The sequence below is a fragment of the Manacus vitellinus genome, unplaced genomic scaffold (genome assembly GCF_001715985.3).
Source record: "Manacus vitellinus isolate BGI_N305 unplaced genomic scaffold, ASM171598v3 ctg7180002429761_pilon, whole genome shotgun sequence".
NCBI classification, from domain to species: domain Eukaryota; kingdom Metazoa; phylum Chordata; class Aves; order Passeriformes; family Pipridae; genus Manacus; species Manacus vitellinus.
In genome coordinates, this window is record NW_021938155.1 from 1 (window position 1) to 21,866 (window position 21,866).

The 21,866-nt window shown below is 54.8% G+C and overlaps 2 protein-coding genes across 2 annotated transcripts; both read left to right on the plus strand.

Moving 5' to 3' along the window:
* The first annotated feature begins 11,772 nt into the window (after nucleotides 1-11,772).
* Nucleotides 11,773-14,156, plus strand: LOC108643772 (class II histocompatibility antigen, B-L beta chain-like). The gene is made up of 5 exons (XM_029965788.1): nucleotides 11,773-11,958; nucleotides 12,446-12,715; nucleotides 13,368-13,649; nucleotides 13,917-14,023; nucleotides 14,137-14,156. Exons 1-5 carry the CDS (start codon nucleotides 11,874-11,876, stop codon nucleotides 14,143-14,145), a joined length of 753 nt encoding a protein of 250 aa, XP_029821648.1. The 5' UTR covers nucleotides 11,773-11,873; the 3' UTR covers nucleotides 14,146-14,156.
* A 1,464-nt stretch (nucleotides 14,157-15,620) lies between these two features.
* LOC108642453 (class II histocompatibility antigen, B-L beta chain-like) lies at nucleotides 15,621-18,550 on the plus strand. Its single transcript, XM_029965781.1, has 6 exons — nucleotides 15,621-15,740; nucleotides 16,249-16,518; nucleotides 17,122-17,403; nucleotides 17,917-18,023; nucleotides 18,125-18,237; nucleotides 18,544-18,550. The coding sequence occupies exons 1-6, from the start codon at nucleotides 15,656-15,658 to the stop codon at nucleotides 18,548-18,550; spliced, it is 864 nt and encodes a 287-aa protein (XP_029821641.1). The 5' UTR covers nucleotides 15,621-15,655.
* Nucleotides 18,551-21,866: the final 3,316 nt, after the last annotated feature.

Below are 21,866 nucleotides of genomic sequence, written 5' to 3' on the forward strand. Positions count from 1 at the left end.
GGGAATGGGGACACCTGGAATGGGAATGGGAACATTGGGAATGGGAATGGGAACATTGGGAGCAGGTTGGGGACACCAGGAATGGGAATGGGATCACCTGGGATTGGAATGGGGACACCTGGAATGGGAATGGGAACATTGGGAGCAGACAGAGCACACCAGGAATTGGCAGGGGGACACCTGGAATGAGAATGGGAACACCAAGAACTGGGAATGGGGAAAACAGAAGTGGGATGGGAACACCAGGAATGGGAGGAGGGACAATAGGAATGGCAATGGAGACACCTGGAATATGAATGGGAACCCCAAGAACTGGGAATGGGGAAAACAGAAGTGGGATGGGAACACCAAATGGAATGGGGAATGGGAATAGGAACACCTGGAATAGGAATGGGGGCAGCAGGAATGGGAATGGAAACACCTGGAATGGGAATGGGAACACCTGGAATGGAAATGGGAACACCAGGAATGGAAATGGGACACCTGGAATGGAAATGGGGACACCTGGAATTGGAATGGAGACACCTGGAATGGGAACACCTGGAATGGGAATGGGAACACCTGGAATGGGAATGGGAACACCTGGAATGGAAATGGGGACACCAGGAATGGGAATGGAAACACCTGGAATGGAAATGGGAACACCTGGAATGGAAATGGGGACACCAGGAATGGGAATGGAAACACCTGGAATGGAAATGGGGACACCTGGAATGGGAATGGAAACACCTGGAATGGGAATGGGGACACCAGGAATGGAAATGGGGACACCAGGAATGGGAATGGGGACACCTGGAATGGGAATGGGAACATTGGGAATGGGAATGGGAACATCGGGAGCAGGTTGGGGACACCAGGAATGGGAATGGGATCACCTGGGATTGGAATGGGAACACCTGGAATGGGAATGGGAACATTGGGAGCAGACTGAGCACACCAGGAATTGGCAGGGGGACACCTGGAATGAGAATGGGAACACCTGGAATGGGAATAGGGAAAACAGAGGTGGGATGGGAACACCTGGAATGGGAATGGGGACAATAGGAATGGGAATGGAGACACCTGCAATATGAATGGGAACACCAAGAACTGGGAATGGGGAAAACAGGAGTGGGATGGGAACACCAGGAATGGGAGGAGCGACAATAGGAATGGGAATGGGGACACCTAGAATGGGATGGAACACCTGGAAAGGGAATTGGAACACATGGAATGGGAATGGGAACACATGGAATGGGAATGGGAACTCCTGGAATGGGAATGGGGACACCTGGAATGGGATGGGAACAACTAGAATGGGATGGGAACACCTGGAACAGGAATGCAAACCCGTGGAATGGGAATGGGAACAGCCGGGCCCGGGCTGTGTCCCTGGGGAAACAGGAGGCCAGGCCCAAAAGAGTTAACTCAGAAATTGGGGCCTGCTAACAAGCTACCAACATCCAAGACCATCTGTGCTCGTTCTGTTCTACTGACTGGAGCAAAGCTTCAGAGAATAGTACAGGAACATGTCCTAGGCCTCGAGGGGATAAATTAGAGAGACAGCAGGATCAGGGAGACATTGGAATAGGAGGAATAGGCCGGGAGCCAGGGCTTTTTCCAAGCCTCAGTGAGCGGGTCAAGAAGAATGGAAGAGAAGGAAGGTCAAGCTGAGGAAGATGAGTTGAAGCCCCCAGAGCCATGGAGGAAGAGTGGAAGTACCCTCAGGATTGAGGGCCAAGAGAAACACCGCCCCAAGCCCCGCCTGAGCTCCACCTCTACTCCGCCTGTTATTAATATGCATCGATAGATGTTGTAATCACTTGAATATGCATTTAATCCCAGCTGAAGATTGGATAAAAATGCTGATTTTGTGTGAAGCCTTGGAGCAAGTTTGTCCAGCGCCAGCTGGCTTGCTCCCAACGTTGAATAAACAAATACCTTGCTGCTTAAAGATAAAAAAGTCTCTGAGCAGTTTCTTGGACCGATTTTTCGCATTCAGCGCCCAGTCAGTCCCAGGATGATCCCAGTCACTCCTGGTCTCTCCCAGTTGCTCCCAGTTTCCTCCATGTGGTCCCACTCATTCCCAGTTGCCCCCAGAAGCTTCCAGCATGATCCCAGTTGCTCACAACCACTTCCAGTCATCCCCAGTGCACTCCCAGTTGCTTCCAGTATGATCCCAATCGCCTCCTGCATGATCCCACTCACTCCTGCTATGATCCCAGGATGACCCCAGTCACCCTCAGTGTGGTCTCAGTTGCTCCCAGCATGGGCCAAGCTTCTCCCACCATGATCCCAGGATGATCCCAGTTGTCCCCATCATGGTCCCTGTTGCTCCCAGTTGCCCCTAGCACAGATCCACTCACTCCAAGTATGATCCCAGTCCTCCCTCCTGACAGTCCCAGTCAATCCCAGTTGCTTCTATTGTAGATCCAGTCACTGAATTCCTTCCAGTTGCCCCCAGCCTGGTCCTAATTCCCCTTCACGTAGTCCCAGTCACTCCCAGTATGGTCCCAGTCACCCCCACCGTGGTTGCAGACACTCCCAGTATATCCCAGTAGAACCCTCAGCATGCTCCTAGTCCTTCCCAGTCACTCCCAGATGCCCCAGTAACATTCCAGTTTCCACCAGTATGATCCCAGTGACTCCAAGGCACTCCCACTATATCCTATGTGGCCTCCAGTTGCTCCCAGTAGCCCTCGGTGTGGTCCCAGTTGCTCCTAGTATGATCCCTGTTGCCCCAGTTCTGGTCCTGGAGGGTCCCAGTGTGCTCAGATCCTGCTCCCGGGGGTCCTGCTGGGTCCCAGTCCTGGTCCCGGTGTATCCTGGTGGCCCAGTCCATCCCAGTCCATCCCAGTCTGTCCCAGTCCATCCCAGTCCATCCTAGTCCATCCCAGTCCATCCCACCTGTCCCAGTCCATCCCAGTCTGTCCCAGTCCATCCCAGTCCCTTCCCAGCCGTTTCCCAGGTCCTGCCCTTCCCAGCCCCCCAAGATACTGACGGGGTCGGGGCTCCGTCTTTGGCTTCGTCTCCCTGGGCCTGCCTGGAATGAAGGGGCCGCTGGGACACTGCGGGACCTCCTGAGACCAAAGGAACCCCGGGAGAATTTGGATACTCCTGGAATCAAGGCACAATTGGGACACTGCAGGGCCCTATGGAAAAAAAGGAACCTTGTGACACTGCGGAATTCCTGGAATCCAGGGGCCTTTGGGACATGGGGGCCTCATGGAACCAAAGGAACCCTGAGGTGTTTCCAGAAGGTCATGGAATCAAGGGGCCACTGGGACACTGCAGGGCCTCTGGGAATTAAAGGAACACTGGGACACTGGGGCAGGACATCCCCCTGCAATGGCACCAAGACAATGCCCCATTTGCAAAGGGGTCAGTGCTGAGCTGAGAGGGGGCCAGGCCAAGGCAGGAGATGTTGGACCCCAGACTGGTTTCACCCCAAATGAAGCCCCTGATGGTGAGGGAAGCCCTGGAGTCCAAGGCCTGTCAGTCCCTGGGTTTCTACCAGAAAGGGCCAGTCCCCTTTCCCAGGGGCAGGTTCTTCCAACAGAACCCTTCTTGGGGGTGTGTGTGGAGATTCCTGCCTTGGCTGGGGACCCCCCAAGGTCACTGCTGGAGGTTGAGAGCAGAGATCTCCCCACGAGCGCTGCTCTGGGGGAGTGTCTGAGACTGGAACAGTTAATGATTTATGCATCCTAAGAGACTTCTGCAGGCTTTTGACTTTCTGATGGGCAGCTGGGTCCATCTCCCCTCCTCCAGTGCAGAAGATGTCAAGCCCTCAAAAGGCGGGAAGAGCCGAGTTTACCACGCCCTCCACATGAACTCCGCGCCAAAAAGGGGGACACCCCCCTATGAAAACAACTCCCCGTCTTGGGGAGGTGCAAAGGATATGGATATTGACTGGTGACTTTGGGGGTTTGGGGGGGATTTTTCCTTCTTCTCCCCCCACCGCCTGCGGATCCAGACCATTGCTTTTTACATGGCTGGATCCAGTGGGCGGTGACTATTTACGTTTTTACCACTCTCATCTTTTCTTCTTTCTTGCTCTCCCTTACTCTTACCCTGTCTTTCTCTCCCCTATGCATTTTTCTCCTCCCCCGAAAGGTTGGCCTTGTTATATGACAGCCCCCAAAATGCTGGCACACCTGTTGATACAAAATGGTTCAAATAAACCTTGTCAATATGTTTTCAGACACCGATTATTCAGTGTCGTTTCACTTTAATCCAGCCCAAGGGAATTATGGATAAAACCTGAGTTACCCCCCCGCCTTTTTCCTGGGGGGGGTTGTAACAGTCACTGCTGTCCCTGTGACGTCACCGCTGTCCCTGTGATGTCATCGCTGTCTCTGTGATGTCACCACTGTCTCTGTAATGTCACCGATGTCCCTGTGATGTCATTGATGTCCCTGTGACATCCCCAGTGTCCCTGTGATGTCACTACTGTCTCTGTGATGTCACTGCTGTCTCTGTGATGTCATGACTGTCTCTGTGATGTCACCAATGTCCCTGTGATGTCACTGCTGTGACTGTGATGTCACCGATGTGTCTGTGATGTCATCGCTCTCTCTGTGATGTCATTGCTGTCCCTGTGATGTCATTGTTGTCCCTGTGACATCACTGCTGTCCTTGTGATGTCACCGGTGTCTATGTGATGTCATCAATGTCCCTGAGATGTCACCGCTGTCCTTGTGATTGTGATGTCACTGCTGTTCCTGTGATGTCACCGATGTGTCTGTGATGTCATCGCTCTCTCTGTGATGTCATTGCTGTCCCTGTGATGTCATTGTTGTCCCTGTGACATCACTGCTGTCCTTGTGATGTCACCGGTGTCTATGTGATGTCATCAATGTCCCTGAGATGTCACCGCTGTCCTTGTGATTGTGATGTCACTGCTGTCCCTGTGATGTCACTACTGTCTCTGTGATGTCACCAATGTCTTTGTGATGTCACTGTTGTGTCTGTGATGTCACTGCTTTCTCTGTGACGCCACTGCTGTCTCTGTGCCTGTGCCTGTGATGTCACCGATGTCTCTGTGATGTCACTGCTGTCCCTGTGATGTCACCAATTTCTCTTCAACCAGATTGCAACCACCACTCTCAACCAGACTGCAGATCACCACTCTCGACCCAACTGCAACCACCACTCTTGACCAGACTGCACCACCACTCTCACCAACAGGGTTTTTTTCCCCTCTCCCTTTACTTTGGGCTCAGGGGGCCCAACAAACACCACTCTGTTCATGCCCCGGGGTGCTGGGTTAGACATTTGGGTTTTGTGGGTTAAAACCAATTGTTTGTCTTTATAATCAGACTTATAGTATTATTTTATTAAATTGTTATTCTGACTTAAAATCTCTCTTTTGGGTTGAGTTCATTTCCCCTGCTGGTTTACTTTTAAACCAGCACAATCAGACTGCTCAAATTACCGTGATATTACTCTGCTCTCCATTGCTGGCAAAATCCTGGCAAGAATACTCTTGAACAGACTAATACCCACTACAGCAGAAGGAATTCTCCCTGAAAGCCAATGTGGTTTCAGAGCCAACAGGAGTCCCACAGACATGGGATTTGTTCTCAGACAACTGCAAGAGAAGTACAGGGAACAGAACAAAGGTCTCTATGGAACCTTTGTTGACCTCACCAAGGCTTTCAATACTGTGAGCAGGAAAGGTCTGTGGCAGATTTTGGAACGTTTAGGTTGTCCCCCCAAGTTCCTTAAAATGATCATCTCACTCCATGAGGATCAGCACGGCCAAGTCAGATATGGCAATGCACTTTCTGAGCCCTTTCTAATAACCAATGGTATGAAACAAGGCTGCGTTCTCGCACCAACCCTATTCACAATCTTTTCCAGCAGGATGCTCCAAAGGGCCACGGCAGACCTCGATGATCAGGACGGGATCTACATCCGATACCGTACTGATGGAAGCCCTTTCAACCTAAGGCAGCTGAAGGCCCACACCAAGACCTTAAACCATCTTGTCCAGGAGCTGCTTTATGCTGATGACGCCGCCCTCGTCGCTCACACAGAAGCAGCTCTGCAGCGTTTAACATCCTGCTTTGCTGAGGCTGCTGAGCTCTTTGGGCTGGAAGTCAGCTTAAAGAAAACAGAAGTTCTCCATCAACCTGCACCTCAGGAAGTCCCCCATCATCCCCATATCACCATTGGCCAATCAGAGTTCAAATCAGTCCAGCAGTTTAATTACCTTGGCAGCCTCATCTCCTCGGATGGTGAGATTGACGGGGAGATGGACAACAGGTTAGCAAAGGCATAGAGAGCTTTTGGAAAACTCCACAAAAGAGTTTGGCGAAATAAACACTTGAAGAAAAGCACAAAGATCAGTGTTTACAGAGCCATTGTGCTGTCTACTCTCTCATATGGGTCCGAATCCTGGGTCATCTACAGCCACCACCTGCGACTCCTGGAACGCTTCCATCAACGCTGCCTCCGTACAATCCTAAACATCCCCTGGTCAGATGATGGGACCAATCCATCTGTTCTAGAACAGGCAGCAGTCACAAGCATTGAGGCCATGTTGCTGAGAACACAGCTGTGCTGGGCAGGGCACGTCTCCAGGATGAAGGACCAACCACCCCCTCCCTAAGATCGTGCTCTGTGGTGAACTTGCCACCGGCTGCTGTAAGAGAGGAGCCCCGAAGAGGAGATACAAGGACTGCCTGAAACAACATCTCAGCCTTGGCCATATTGATCTCCATCACTGGTCTACTCTGGCCTCCAGTCGGGAGGTCTGGAGACACCCCATCTCTAATGCTGCTGCTGCCTTTGAGAACGCAGCAGGATCAGCATCGAGGAGAAAAGACAACGCAGAAAGAACCATGTCCTGTCCATCCCATCCAAGGAGTCTTTCTGCTCTGCCTTTTGCAACTGGACGTGTCTATCTCGTATTGGCCTCTTTAGCCACCAGTGTGCTTGTAACAAATGTGGACAGAGCCGTTCCCAGATCTTCCTCCGTGAAACCCAGCCATGATGAACACACATGCAGTGAATATGTATGAGCCAGTTGCATCCAAGGGAAGCTGTGAGGGGGAGCGGTGCCTGTGAGGCCAAGCTGTGCCCCGCGCGTCAGGTGCCCAAACAAACACCGGCTCAGCAGCACCTCTGGCTCTTGGGTTTAATATCGCCGCTTTTTCCCGGCATCAGACCCGGGCCCGGGGGGATCGGGGGTCGTTCCCAACCGGCTCCGCTCCGCCCTCGGGCCCCGCTGGGGCCGCCCCGCAGTTCCCACCCGGCTCCGCCGCACGGCCCGGGCCCCGCGTGTCCCGCTGCCGCCTGCCCGGCCCCGCCGAGCCCAGAAACGCCGCCAAATCGCTCAGGGGGACCAAAAAACCCTTCCCGTGGGCAGCCAGGGGCGCGGGGGGTCCCTGTGAAGGCCCTTGCCCTCAGTCACTGCTGGGCACCCGCCGCCCCCGCCCCGAGCCGGGGCCCTTCCCAGCGCTCCCAGTGTGCCCAGCCAGCCCCGAGCGCCCCAGGGAGGGCTTCAGCTGGGCACGGCACACCGGGGCTGCTGGGGGTCCCACCTCACTGCGGGGCCCTTGGTTCTTCCCGGGCTGGGCAAACCCGGCGGGGGGAGGTTTGGGCCACAACTCTGTCCCCTCCTCCGCTCGGCCCACGGGATTCGGGGCCGTTTTCCCTTTTGGGGGCAAAGAAATCCGAGCTGTTGAGCACTGACAGGACGCAGCAGCCCTGCAGCCTGCGGAGCCCGGGCTGGCCTGTGCCTGGCAGAGGAACAAAGCAGCTCAGGGACAAATGACTCCGTGGTTAATTAGCCTAATAAATTGCTCCTAATTCGGGGGCAGGAGAAGTGAGGCCCCAGGGCTTCCTGCCCCCCACACGGCTGGGAAAGCCGGGGCAGGAGCTCCACAACGCTGTATTTGTGTCTATTTTCAGATAGACCTGGCATTTCATTGACTGATTCTCGACATTTTATGCCTGTTTAATGATATTTTATTGATTCTCTTCGACATGAGGATCAACATCTGGATCCTTATGGACATGGTGCTTTCCAAGGAGAGCAGGACACAGGCAGAGCCAGGAGAACCAGCCTGCAATCACACAGTGCCACCTGGCAGAGATGTTGTAGAGCAAAGACTCCCTTCAGGTTGGAAGGAAACTCTGCATTCAGTGAGCTGCCTGGAGAATGTGTGCCCATAGCTCTGTGGGAAGCTGAGAGCAGGGAATAACATTCCCAAGCAGCTGCATCTCTGCCCGGGAGGAAGGACTGTCTGCAGGTTCCGACACTTCTGAGTTTGACCCTTCAGACCACAGTGACCCTTTCAGAGAAAATGCTGAGGACAAGTGTATTTGAAGAGCTCAAGCTGACTGAGAAGGCCTGCAAAGCATCCTGGAGAGCTGATTTCCAAGATCTCCGTGGGCATTTGGCACCTTTATAAACTTCTCTTCTTCCCTCAGTGCCCAGGGAACACCAGACAAGGTCACACAAGGGTTTTATTTATTGGTTCATATAATTTTATTTATTAGCATCTAAAACTTCATTCATCTGTTTATATAATTTCATTTATTTGTATAAAATTCTAATTATTTGTTTATTAATTTTAAATATTTGTTTATGCAATTTTATTTATTTGTTCATATATCTTTATTTATTAGCATCTATAATTTCATTCAATTGTTTTAAACTTTCATTTATATTTAAATAATTTTTTTTCATATAATTTATACTTTTAAATGTTTATATAATTTTTACTTGTTTAATTTTAACCATTCGTTTCATTTTATTTATTTATTTGTAATTAGTTGTTTATATAATTTTAATTATCAGCATATAACATTTGATCTATTCATTCAGATAATTTGATCTATCAGCAGATATAATCTGATATTTTTGTTGATATAATTTTAATAATTTGTTTATATAATTTAATTTGTTTCCATAATTTGTTTTATTTGTTTCTATAATGTGATTTACACATTTATATAATTTTATTTAATTGCATTTAGAATTTTGTTTCTTTGAATATATAATTTGATGTATTTCTTTATATCATTTGATTTCTTTGCTTTCAATCCTTGCTCTTCCCTTTTCCCAGCCAGGGCCTCTCTGGTTCCTGGGCCGTGTCTGGGGGGTCATTAAAGCTGATTCCGGAGGGGATTGCCCGGTTTGCAGGGACAACCCCAAAGACCTTTCCCTTTCCCTTTCCCTTTCCCTTTCCCTTTCCCTTTCCCTTTCCCTTTCCCTTTCCCTTTCCCTTTCCCTTTCCCTTTCCCTTTCCCTTTCCCTTTTCCTTTCCCTTTCCCTTTCCCTTTCCCTTTCCCTTTCCCTTTCCCTTTCCCTTTCCCTTTCCCTTTCCCTTTCCCTTTCCCTTTCCCTTCCCAGCTGGACAAGGCTGGGAAGGGTCTGGAGGAGCCTCCCCCATGGCACAGTTGGTTTTCCAGCAGGGACGAAGGTCTGGGAGTTTTGGCAGAAGGAGCATCGGGATTTATTCCCAGAATAAGGAAATATTGACCAGAGGGAAGTCCAAGCCGATATTTACTCCGAGTTTCCCTAAATCCAAGTGTTTCCAGGGAGTGAAATGCCGAGTGCAGACCCACAGATTCCCAGGGCCGGGCATTCTCCAGACCTGGTGTCCCAGTTTAACCAGATTACAACTTAGAAATTCAGAGACTTCAGGTGGAAGTGTGGAAAAGGAAAAGAAGCAGCTTTTTTTTGAAAAAATCTGAATAAACAACAAACAGTGCAATCAAAAACTTTCAGAAGAAAACAAAACAAAGTCCCAAATCCCCAGATGGGGAGGAGAAGCCGGGGAGCACGTCAGCCTGGAGCACCCCCTCAGCCGGCACTGGGGTACGGCCCGGCCCCCCCAGCCCCGGGGGCACACTGGCAGGGGGGCCGGGGGGGAAAGGGGGCAACTGGGGGAAACTGGGAGGGAGTTTGAGGGGGAACGGGAAAGGCTCAGGGGGCGATGGAGAGGCTGAGAAGGAGGTTGGTGGGTGCTGGGAGGGCTGAGAGGGGCTTTGGGGAGTCCTGGGGGCAACTGGGAGGGAGTTTGGGGGAGCCTGGGTGGGAGGGGAGGAAGGCTGGGGGGGGTTGAGTTGACTGGAAGGGGTTCTGAAAAGTCATGAGGGGGCTGGGAAGGGGCTGGGAGGGGATCAGGGGGGTCGTGGAGGTGATGGAAGGGGGGTTGGAGGGTCCTAAAGGGGCTGGGAGGGGCTTTGTGGGATCGCAGAGGGGCTGGGAAGGGACTGGCAGGAGGTTGGAGGGACCCCCGGGTGGGCTGGGGGAGAGCGGGCCGGGCTCTGTGGGGTGCCGGGGGGTGCGTGGGAGGAGGTTTTGGGGGTGCTGACCCCCCCGGCTCCCCCCAGAGATGCCACCGGACACCGTCCACAGCAAGATCCTGGTGGGGGTCGGGGGCTTCGTCTTGGGCTTGGTCTTCCTGGCGCTGGGGCTCGGCTTCCACCTGCGGGAGAAGGTAAAGGGGGGTCCCCCAAATGGGGGTCGTGGCCCCCCCCTTGCTCTCCCACAGCCTCTGGGCCCCCCCTGCCCGCTCTCACCCCCTTTTCTCTCCCCACAGAGCTCCTGAGCCGCCGGCGGCCGCAGCCCCTCCCCGTGGCCTCGGGCCCAGCCGGGACCCCCCAGTCCAGCCCCACCTGCACTTTGGGGGGGTCGTGTGTCCCCCCCGGCCCTGCTTTTGTTCACACCCCAGCCGGCTGCTCCCAGTGTTCCCAGTAAAGATTCCCAGTTCTCTGCAGTCCTGGTTATTTGAGGCATTGAGGTGGCTCTGAAAATCCCAGGAACAGGGGATTTGGGCACTCCAAGCTCCTCAAATCTTGGAAAAGACGAGTTTGGGCACCATCAGTGTCTGAAAAACAAGGGAACTGGGGGGTTGGGAACATTAGGACCTCAAAAATCTTGGTAACACAAGGGTATGGGCTCTCCTAGACCCTAAAAATCCAAGGGGCAGGGGTTTTGGGCACTCCCAGAGCACAAAATATTGGAAAAGAAGGTTTGGACCCTCCCAGACTCCATCAAAATCCTGGGAACAGTGGGGTTTGGGCACTCTCAGACCCTCAAAATACTAGGAAAAGGGGGTTTGGACAAATGTCAGCCTCCTGAACCCCTATGAACAGGGGGGTTTGAGCTCTCCCAGATCCAAAAAAAATCCTGGAAAAGAGAAGTTTAGGTACTCCCAGGGCCCCAAAATTGTGAAAACAGAAGGGTTTGGGCACACCCAGATCCCAAAATTTTAGAATGGAGGGGTTAGGACACTCCCAGACCCTAAAACTCCTGAGAACAGGGGGTTCAAACACTCCCAGACTCCCAAAATCTCATGAACAGAGGGTTATTGGGCACACCCGGCATCCCAGACCCTCATTACCACCTATCCACGACACTCCAAACCCCATCCCCAGCAATCCGGGAACCCCCAAAACCCACCTTGAACCCCCCAAGGCCCGGGCAGGGTCAGCAGCAGCAGCCAATGGGAGCGAGTGCTGCTGGCGCGTCATCAGCTGCCGGGCAGACCCGACCGGAACGGAGCCCTCCCTGAGCTCAACCAATCAGAGAGCGCCCTCAACTCATTTTGGGGACCCGTGGGAGCTCCGGGAGCCCTGGCTGGGCATTTTTGGTGGGCCCTGAGCTCCCCCCTCCCCCGCAGCCCACGGACCCCCCGAACCCCCCAGCCCCGGGGCTGCCGCGGGGGCCCCCAACGGCCCTCAGCCAATCCCAAAGCGCCCACGCCGCCCGCGCCCAATCCCAGCGCGCCGCGCTGATGACTCATCAGTCGCCGGGAAGACGCCTCGAAAAAAGGGCCCCAACTGCGCCCTCAGCCAAGCCCAGCGCGCCCCAAATCCCCCAAACGGCGCCGCCCGGCTGGTTTTGGGCTGTCAGCAGCTGTCCGGCGCTGGGCATGGAGCGTGTGCGGGGAGCTGGGGCCGTGCTGGCGGTGCTGGTGGTGCTGGGAGCCCCCCCGGCTGCGGGCGAGGAGCTGTCGGGTGAGCGGGGGGGTGGGAAAGAGGGGAAGAAAAGAAGAAAAGAGGGGGTGGGAGCCCCAAAAATGTGAGGACGAGGGGGGTCGGAAGGCTCGGACTGAGTGGGAGGGGGGTGGGAGCCCTAAAGTAAGGTCAGGGGGTCTGGGGATTGTGGGGCAGGTGGGACAGGGGTGGGAGAGGGGGGCAAAAGGGTGTGGGAGAGCAGGCAGAGGGGTGCCCTGGGGGTCCCTGGGTGTCCCTTGAGCCCTGGAGCGGTTCCCTGGGGCTCTGGGGGGTCGAATCTGCAGTGGGAGGGTCCCCAACCCCCCTGTCCATCCCCGGGGGGCTGATGGGGGGGTTCCCCCTCAGCCAAGAGCCGGTGCTGGGGCGTCCGTGGGGCAGAGGGGAGTGGGAAAGGGGGGTTCGGGGTGGCCCCCTGACCTCCCACCCTGTGGTGGAGGGGATGATGGGGGGGACGGGGCACCCCCTGACCCGTGTCCTGCACACACAGGGGTGTTCCAGTTGTTCTCTCCGAGCGAGTGTCACTTCATCAACGGCACCGAGCGGGTGAGGCTCGTGGACAGGTACATCTACAACCGGGAGCAGCTCCTGCACTTCGACAGCGATGTGGGGGTCTATGTGGGGGACACCCCGTTTGGGGAGATCCAGGCCAGGTACTTCAACAGCAACCCAGAAATCATTGAGCGTAAACGGGCTGAGGTGGACACGTTCTGCCGGCACAACTACGAGGTGTACACTCCACCTGCTATGGAGAGGAGAGGTGAGCGTGGGGCACAGCGGGTCCCCTGGGCCCTCCCCCGGGAATGACTCTTGAGCCCCTCAAACCCTCACTGGGAATCACCCCAGACCCCACAGCCCTCCCTGTGCCCATCCCCTTGCCTTTTTCCCACTCCCAGTTCCTCCCAGTCCGTCCCAGTGTCTCCCAGTCCTTCCAATGCTCCCTAGTCACTCCTAGTCCATTCCAGTTTTTCTGAGTCCATCCCAGTCCATCCCAGTCTCTCCCAGTGCCCCCCCGGGTCTCCACCCCGCTGGGGCCACCGAGCTCCCGCCCCTCAGCCAATCCCAGCGCGACTCTCTGATGACGCTCCAGTTGCCAGGCAGACCCAAACCAAAGACTTCCCTCACCACCACTCAGCCTCCCAGTCCCGAGCGCTTCCTTCCCAGTCCACACCAGTCACTCCCAGTCCACACCAGTCACTCCCAGTCCCTCTCACCCAACTCCCAGTCCCTCTCAGTCCATTCCCAGTCGTTCTCACTTCACTCCCACATCTCCCAACTCTCTCCCCAGTGCCCCCCCAGCCCAGCCCCTTCTACCCCACTCTCTTCCCAGTCCCTCCCACTGCCATCCAAGGCCTCTGCCTTCCCTCCCAGTGCCCCCCAGCTCAGCCCAGTGTCTCCCCCGTCCCTCCCAGTACCCCCGAGTGTGTCCATCTCACTGGTGCCGTCGAGCTCCCAGCCCGGCCCCGGCCGCCTGCTCTGCTCCGTGATGGATTTCTACCCTGTGCCGGTGCAGGTGAGGTGGTTCCAGGATGGGCAGGAGCTGCCGGAGCACGTGGTGGCCACCGACGTGGTCCCCAACGGGGACTGGACCTACCAGGTGTTGGTGCTGCTGGAAATCCCCCCCCGGCGCGGGGTCACCTACAGCTGCCAGGTGGAGCACGTCAGCCTGGAGCACCCCCTCAGCCGGCACTGGGGTACGGCCCGGCCCCCCCAGCCCCGGGGGCAACTGGGGGCGACTGGGAGGGAGTTTGGGGGGTGCTGGGGGTGATGGGAGGGAGGTTGGAGGGTCCTAAAGGGGCCAGGAGGGGCTGGGTGGGATCCCTGCAGGGGCTGGGAAGGGACTGGCAGGAGGTTTCAGGGACCCCTGGGTGGGCTGGGGGAGAGTGGGCCGGGCTCTGTGGGGTGCCTGGGGGTGTGTGGGAGGAGGTTTTGGGGGTGCTGACCCCCCCGGCTCCCCCCAGAGATGCCACCGGACACCGTCCGCAGCAAGATCCTGGTGGGGGTCGGGGGCTTCGTCTTGGGCTTGGTCTTCCTGGCGCTGGGGCTCGGCTTCTACCTGCGGGAGAAGGTAAAGGGGGGTCCCCAAATGGGGGTCGTGTCCCCCCCTTGCTCTCCCACAGCCTTTGGGCCCCCCCTGTCCCCCCAGCCCCTTTGCTCTCACCCCCTTTTCTCTCCCCACAGAGCTCCTGAGCCGCCAGCGGCCGCAGCCCCTCCCCGTGGCCTCGGGCCCAGCCGGGACCCCCCAAACCCTGCGCTGATTTTGGGGGCGTCACCTTCCCCCCTTCCCTGCATTTCTTCCCACACTAACCAGCTGTTCCCAGTGTTCCCAGTAAAGCTTCTCAGTGCTCTGCAGTCCTGGTTGCTGGGGAGAAGTGGGGGCTGCAAAAATCCAGGGAATATGGGGTTTTGGGCACTCCCAGACCAACAGAATCTTGGGAAGAGGTGCTTTGGGCACTCCCAGTCCCAAAACATCCCAGGATCAGGTGGGTTGGGGCACTCCCAGACCCCAAAGTACTGGAACATAGGGGCTTTGACACTCAGACTCCAGAAATCCAGGGGAAAGGGGGGTCTGCACAAATGTCATCCTCTCAAAACCCCATGAACAGGGGGGTTTGGGTTTTCCCAGCTGCTCCAAAAAATCCTGGAAAAGTGAGGTTTAGGTACTTCCATACCATGGAAACTGCAAGAATGGGGGACTTTGGGGACTCCCAGAACTAGAAAATGATGATGAAAGGTGGTTTGGGCACATCCAGAGCCCTCTGTGCTTCTGAGAGCACAGAGGTTTAGGCAGATCCCCAAAAACCCAATGGGGTTTGGGGACTCCCAGACTCTCAAATCTTAGAAAAGAGGGGTTTAGGCACTATCAGTGTCTGAAAAACACAGGAACAGGGGCGTTGTAACATTCAGATCTCAAAATTCTTTGAAACATGGGGGTATGGGCTCTCTTAGACCCTAAAAACCCCAGGGACAAGGGGGTTGGGGCACTCCCAGAGCTCTAAATACTGGAAAAGAGGAGACTGGACACTCCTAGATCCTAAAACTCCTTGGAACAGGGGGGTTTGGGCACTCCCAGACCCATAAAATCCTGGAGAAAGGTGGTTTGGACACACCTAGACTCTGAAAATCCTCGGAACACGGGGGTTTGGGCAATGTTAGCCTATCAATAAACCAGGAACAGGGGCGTTGGGGTTGTCCCAGAACCACAAAATCCTGGAAAAGAGGGTGTTGTTTACTCCCAGACCCCTAAATTTGTGCGAACGGGGGGAGTTGGGCACTCCCAGTTCCTCAAATCTTATAAAAGAGCAGTTTGGGCAACATCAGCATCTAAAAAACACGGGAACAGGGGGTTGGGGGCAATCAGACCCCAAAAATCTTGAGAACACGGGATTATTGGCTCTTCTAGACCTAAAAAATCCGAGGCACACGGGGGTTCGATCAACCCCAGACTCCAAATTATCGGAAAAGAGGGGTTTGGACACGCCCCTAACGGCCCTCAGCCAATCCCTAAGCGCCCACGCCGCCCCCGTCCAATCCCAGCGCGCCGCGCTGATGACTCATCAGTCGCCGGGAAGACCAGGCTCCAACACGGCCCCAAACCGTCGCCGGGCTTTGCCCACAGCCAATCAGAGCGCACCCAAAAACCCCCAAAAAGGACCCGCCCGACTGGTTTTGGGCTGTCAGCAGCTGTCCGGCGCTGGGCATGGAGCGTGTGCGGGGAGCTGGGGCCGTGCTGGCGGTGCTGGTGGTGCTGGGAGCCCCCCCGGCTGCGGGCGAGGAGCTGTCGGGTGAGCAGGGGGGGGGAAAGGGGGTCGGGTGGAAATGGGGGAAAGAGGGGAGAAAAGAGGGGGTGGGAGCCCCAAAGTGAGTGCGAGGGGGGTCGGAAGGCCCGGAGTGAGTGGGAGGGGGGTGGGAGCCCCAAAGTGAGGTTGGGGGGGTCTGGGGATTGTGGGGACGGTGGGAAAGGGGTGGGAGAGGAAGGAAAGGGGGTGTGGGAGAGCAGGCAGAGGGGTGCCCTGGGGGTCCCTGGGTGTCCCTTGAGCCCTGGATCAGTTCCCTGGGGCTCTGGGGTGGTGGGATCCGCATTGGGGGGGGCCCCAAACCCCCCTGTCCATCCCCGGGGGGCTGATGGGGGGTTCCCCCCCAGCCAAGAGCCGGTGCTGGGGCGTCCGTGGGGCAGAGGAGGGGTTGGAAAGGGGGGTCCGGGGTGGCCCCCTGAGCTCCCACCCTGCTGTGGGGGGCTGTGGGATGATGGGGGGGACGGGGCACCCCCTGACCCGTGTCCTGCACACACAGGGGTGTTCCAGAGGATCACAAAACGCGAGTGTCACTTTATCAACAGCACCGAGCGGGTGAGGCTCCTGGAGAGATACATCTACAACCGGGAGCAGCTCCTGCACTTCGACAGCGATGTGGGGGTCCATGTGGAGGACACCCCGCATGGGGAGAAGTTTGCCAGGAGCTTGAACAGCCAAAAGGAATATATGGAGTTCACACGGTCAGCTGTGGACTGGTACTGCCGGCACAACTACAGGGTCGTCACCCTGTTCACCGTGGAGAGGAGAGGTGAGCTGGGGCAGAGCGGGTCCCCTCGGCCCCTGCCCCGGGAATGACCCTGGAGCCCCTCAAACCCTCCCTCGGAATCACCCCAGACCCCTCAGCCCTCCCTGTGTCGGTCCCCTTGCCTTTTGTCCTCTCCCAGTCCATCCCAATCCATCCCAGTCCATCCCAGTCTCTCCCAGTGCCCCCCCGTCTCCACCCTGCTGCGGCCACCGAGCTCCCGCCCCTCAGCCAATCCCAGCGCGTCTCTCTGATGACGCTCCAGTTGCCAGGCAGACCCAAACCAAAGAGTTCCCTCCCCAGGACTCAGCCTCTCAGTCCCTCTCGCTTCCTTCCCAGTCCATACCAGCCATTCCCAGTCCCTCTCACTCCACTCTAAGACCCTCTCAGTCCATTCCCAGTCGTTTTCACTTCACTCCCACATCTCCCAACTCTCTCCCCAGTGTCCCCCCAGTCCAGCCCCTTCTACCCCACTCTCTTCCCAGTCCCTCCCACTGCCATCCCAGTCCCTCCCACTGCCATCCCAATCCCTCCCAATGTCCTCCAAGCCCTCTCCCCTCCCTCCCAGTGCCCCCCAGCTCAGCCCAGTGTCTCCCCCGTCCCTCCCAGTGCCCCCCAGTGTGTCCATCTCGCTGGTGCCGTCGAGCTCCCAGCCCGGCCCCGGCCGCCTGCTCTGCTCCGTGATGGATTTCTACCCTGCACCGGTGCAGGTGAGGTGGTTCCAGGATGGGCAGGAGCTGCCAGAGGACGTGTTTTCCACCGACGTGGTCCCCAACGGGGACTGGAGCTACCAGGTGCTGGTGCTGCTGGAAATCCCCCCCCGGCGCGGGGTCACCTACAGCTGCCAGGTGGAGCACGTCAGCCTGGAGCACCCCCTCAGCCGGCACTGGGGTACGGCCCGGCCCCCCCAGCCCCGGGGGCACACTGGCAGGGGGGCTGGGGGCTCAGGGGGACAATGGGGGCAATTGGGAGGGAGACTGGGGGGGAATAGGAAGGGCTCGAGGGTGGTGGAGAGGCTGAGAAGGAGGTTGGTGGGTGTTGGGAGGGCTTGAGAGGGGCTTTGGGGAATCCTGGGAGCAGCTGGGAGGGAGTTTGGGGGAGCCTGGGCGGGACAGGAGGGAGGCTGGGGGGGCTTGTCATGACTGGAAGGGGATCTGAGAAGTGGTGGGGGGTCTGGGAAGGGACTAGAAGGGGTTCTGGGGTGTCCTCGGCGTGATGGGAGGGGTTTGGAGGGTCCTAAAGGGGCTGGGAGGGGCTTTGTGGAATCCCCAAAGGGGCTGGGAAGGGACTGGCAGGAGGTCTCAGGGGGTGCTAGGTTGGCTGGAGAGACTAGGATGGGGTTTGTGGAGTCCTGGGTGGTGTCTGGGAGGTTTTAGGGGTGCTGACCCCCCCGGTTCCCCCCAGAGATGCCACCGGACACCGTCCGCAGCAAGATCCTGGTGGGGGTCGGGGGCTTCGTCTTTGGCTTGGTCTTCCTGGCGCTGGGGCTCGGCTTCTACCTGCGGGAGAAGGTAAAGGGGGGTCCTCGGGGGTCGTGTCCCCCTTTCCCAGAGCTTGTGTGCCCCCCCCTGCCCCCCACCCCGCTCTCACCCCCTTTTCTCTCCCCACAGAGCTCCTGAGCCGCCGGTGGCCACAGCCCCTCCCCGTGGCCTTGGGCCCAGCCGGGACCCCCCAGTCCAGCCCCACACTGAATTTGGGAGGTCGTGTGTCCCCCCTGTTGCTGCTGTATTTTGGTGCTGAAAAATTCTCCAGAGCAGTTAATTAGGGGTGAGATAAGAAAGGGTTTATTTGCCAAGGCTAAGATGTTACAAGACCCGCGCAGGCCGTGCCTGAGAGGTTACGTTTTATAACACCATCCATCCAATCCCAGATGTGTCCACCCTGTGGCCTTTACTCTGGTCCGCCCTGGGTCGGCCCCCTTCAAATGAGTCTGGGGTGTATTTCGGGACCCCCCATTCATCCCATCTTCACCATCTTCAGAGCACAAAGGGTACATAGTTACCTAATTCTTGACCGTATTCTGTGGTTTAGGCCTTGATGTGCTGTTCTGCCAACAATCTAGGCCTTGCCTTGACAAAAGACTAAACATTTCTATTGGATTTGGGGCTCTGAGTGATATAGGGAGGATAGAATGGGGGAAGAGGGTTAAGGAATGTATGAACAAGGGTGCTAGAGAGAGGGAAAGGAACAAGGGACAAAAAGGGGGAGGGGAGGTTGCTGCTTTTAAAATCTACTTCCACTACTTATAAAACTTACAAGTCTTACAAATATTAGAAAAATAAAAAAACATTAGGGGCTTAAGGCATCAGTCCCCCCTTAGAGACTGGACAAAACCCAAAGGTCTTGTCCAATCTCTACTACCTACACCTACAACAACTATAAAACGGTGCATGCAGTGAGCTATTACACTAACACTAAGTATATACAATACTAAAATAAACAGCTGTTTCATCCATGTCCAGTTCGGTAACCATGAGGTGAGTTTGTTGAAGACATCTCCTAAACCTAGGGAGACATCATCCAGAGATATCTGATGAAAAATTTTGGTTTGATTTTGAATTGCGGCCAAATCATTATTAATTCTACCAGTCTGGTCTATGTAAGAGCAGCAGCTGGTATTGATGACTTTACACACGCCTCCCTGTGAGGCTAGCAAAAAATTGAGGGCCATTCTATTTTGTATTACCACACGAGACAAGCTTTGGAACTGTTCTTTCAGGGTTTCAATTGCATCCAGAGTGTGATCTTGTATGTTTTCCATAACAGCCGAAATATTTACAATTGCCTTTTCCAATTCACTCACTCCTAGAGATGGGATTAAAGCTCTGACTATGCTGTGGAAAATTGTAGGGCTCTCAATGAGGGGATTGCTAGTTCTTTTCACTCTTTTTGGATAGGGTTTTTCCCATTCCTGCTCATCAATTGGGTCGAGAATTGTTATATTTGGAATCACTGCCCCCAGGGCACAGGCCCGATCCTTATCAAGGGGCAAAACTTTCCAGGCCTCCTTTTCACAAATCCAATACCATCCTGAACCCTGGGGAGGAATTAATCTCAAAGGGAACTGTGCCATCCCTACAACAATTTCTGGGTTTATCTCTTCTTTTGAATTGTTTTTATCACAGTAGGGGGGGAGAATGATTTTTCCTGTAGCGTTTATGATCATACAGGGAACAACATCCTGATTAGAAAGTACATTACTTAGGGCCACCGGGTAATAGGCCTCTGTAACTGGCTTCCAGGTCCCTGGGAAATTCATCATGGACTTACCGAAGTTTGTCTCATTTAGTAAAATTCCAATTAGGGGCCACTCACTATTCTCATCATCAATTGCTGGTACTTGAGTACAAATCCAGCATTCCGTTTTCCGGAGAATTTTAGATACGTTTTGGACTAGGGCCACATGCAATTTTTGGTCCCAAACTCGGTTCATGGTTACCGGTTGCACGAACAGAATGCCCAGAACAAGCAGTCTATTCCACATCCTCGTCGTCGGTGCCTGGTTCTGTCTGGTTGGTTGTTCCAGGAGCTGATGCTCTCTTGACTCTGGAATAGTGGAACCAGGGTTCTCTGCCAGCAACTTTGACGGCGGTGAGGGAAGTCAGCAGGACTTGGTAAGGTCCTCTCCACTTGGCTCTCAAGCGGCCACTGTTCCACCACTTGACGTAGACCCAGTCTCCTGGCTGGAATGGGTGAGCAGGGGTGTCCAGTCCTATGGGTCTGGATAGCTCGATGACCTTCTGCAGCTTCTGCAAAGTAGAGCCTAAAGCAATCAAATATTTTTGTAAATCAGCTCTCCCCCTTAAGTGTACATCCCCTGGTACGTGTGGTGCCTGACATGGTCTTCCATATAATATTTCATAGGGGTTATGTTATCCCTCCGCCTCGGCTGGATACGAATTCTCAGCAGAGCTAGTGGCAAAGCCTGAACCCAGGACATAGATGTTTCCTGACAAACTTTACTAATTTGCATTTTCAAGGTGCCATTCATTCGTTCAACTTTGCCACTGGCCTGAGGTCTGTAGGGGGTATGTAGGTCCCAGACAATTCCCAGGATGCGGCATACTTCTTTTACTACTGTCGCAATAAAATGTGTTCCTCTATCTGATGCCATTCCTAGAGGAACCCCAAACCTTGGAATTATGTGGTTTAGTAAAGCTTTTACCACTTCCCTTGCTGCATTAGTGCGACAGGGGTATGCTTCAGGCCATCCACTGAAAGTGTCAACCAGTACAAGGATGTATTTGTACCCCCCCATGGTGGTAACTCAGCAAAATCTATTTGCCAGTAATCTCCGGGTTGGTCTCCAGCTTTTGTTACCCCTAGTACCACTCTCTTTGATGTATCTGGATGGTTTCGTTTGCAGATTTCACACTTACCTACTGTAGACTGCACAGCTTCGGTCATATTTGTTCCTATTACTGATTTCTTTAGATGTTTCAGGAGGTTTTCCGTTCCCCAATGGGTAGCCTCATGTTCCTGTTGAGCTATTTCCCTAAGGAGCGGTGGTGGGACTACAACCTGTCCAGTAGGGGTAACACCCACCCCCCTTCTTTGATTTCAGCTTTCAGTGATCTAATTAGCTGATTGTCTCTCTCATCATACTTAGGGGTGTATTTTGTCAAATCAATTTCTTTTTGTGGCACTACTGCCAAGATGCCTTTTTCTGCAGCCCCTTTTGCTGCTCGATCAGCAAACTGATTTCCCAACTTGGGAATTGTTTTCCCCTTCTGGTGGGCCCTACAATGCATAATAGCTACCTCCTCTGGTTTCCAAATACTCTGCAGGAGTGCATGGATTTGGTCTGCATGCTTGACTCCACTGCCTTGGGCTGTCAGTAGTCTTCTCTCCTTCCAGATGGCTCCGTGGGCATGTACAACACTAAATGCATATTTTGAGTCAGTCCAGATATTTACCTTCTTTCCTTCACTCAGTTCCAAGGCTCTTGTCAGTGCGATTAATTCTGCCTTTTGGGATGACACATCTGCTGACAAGGCTTTTGCCTCGATCACTTCGTCTCTGGTTGTCACTGCATACCCTGTGAAGCGCTTACCATCCCGCATGAAGCTGCTTCCGTCCGTATACAGTTCCCAGTCTGCGTTTTCCAGGGGCTCATCCTTCAGGTCTGGTCTGCTGGAGTAAGTCTCCTCTATAGTCTGCAAACAGTCATGCTCGGGGACACTGTCAGTTAGTGTTGAAGACAGAAACATAGCTGGATTTACAATAGATGTTGTTTTTAGGGTAACATCGTCCTGTTCCAGCAACACAACCTGGTACTTAAGCATTCTGCTGGGGGACAGCCAGTGGCCTCCCTTTTGTTCAAGCACGGCTTGAACTGCATGGGGCACATACAC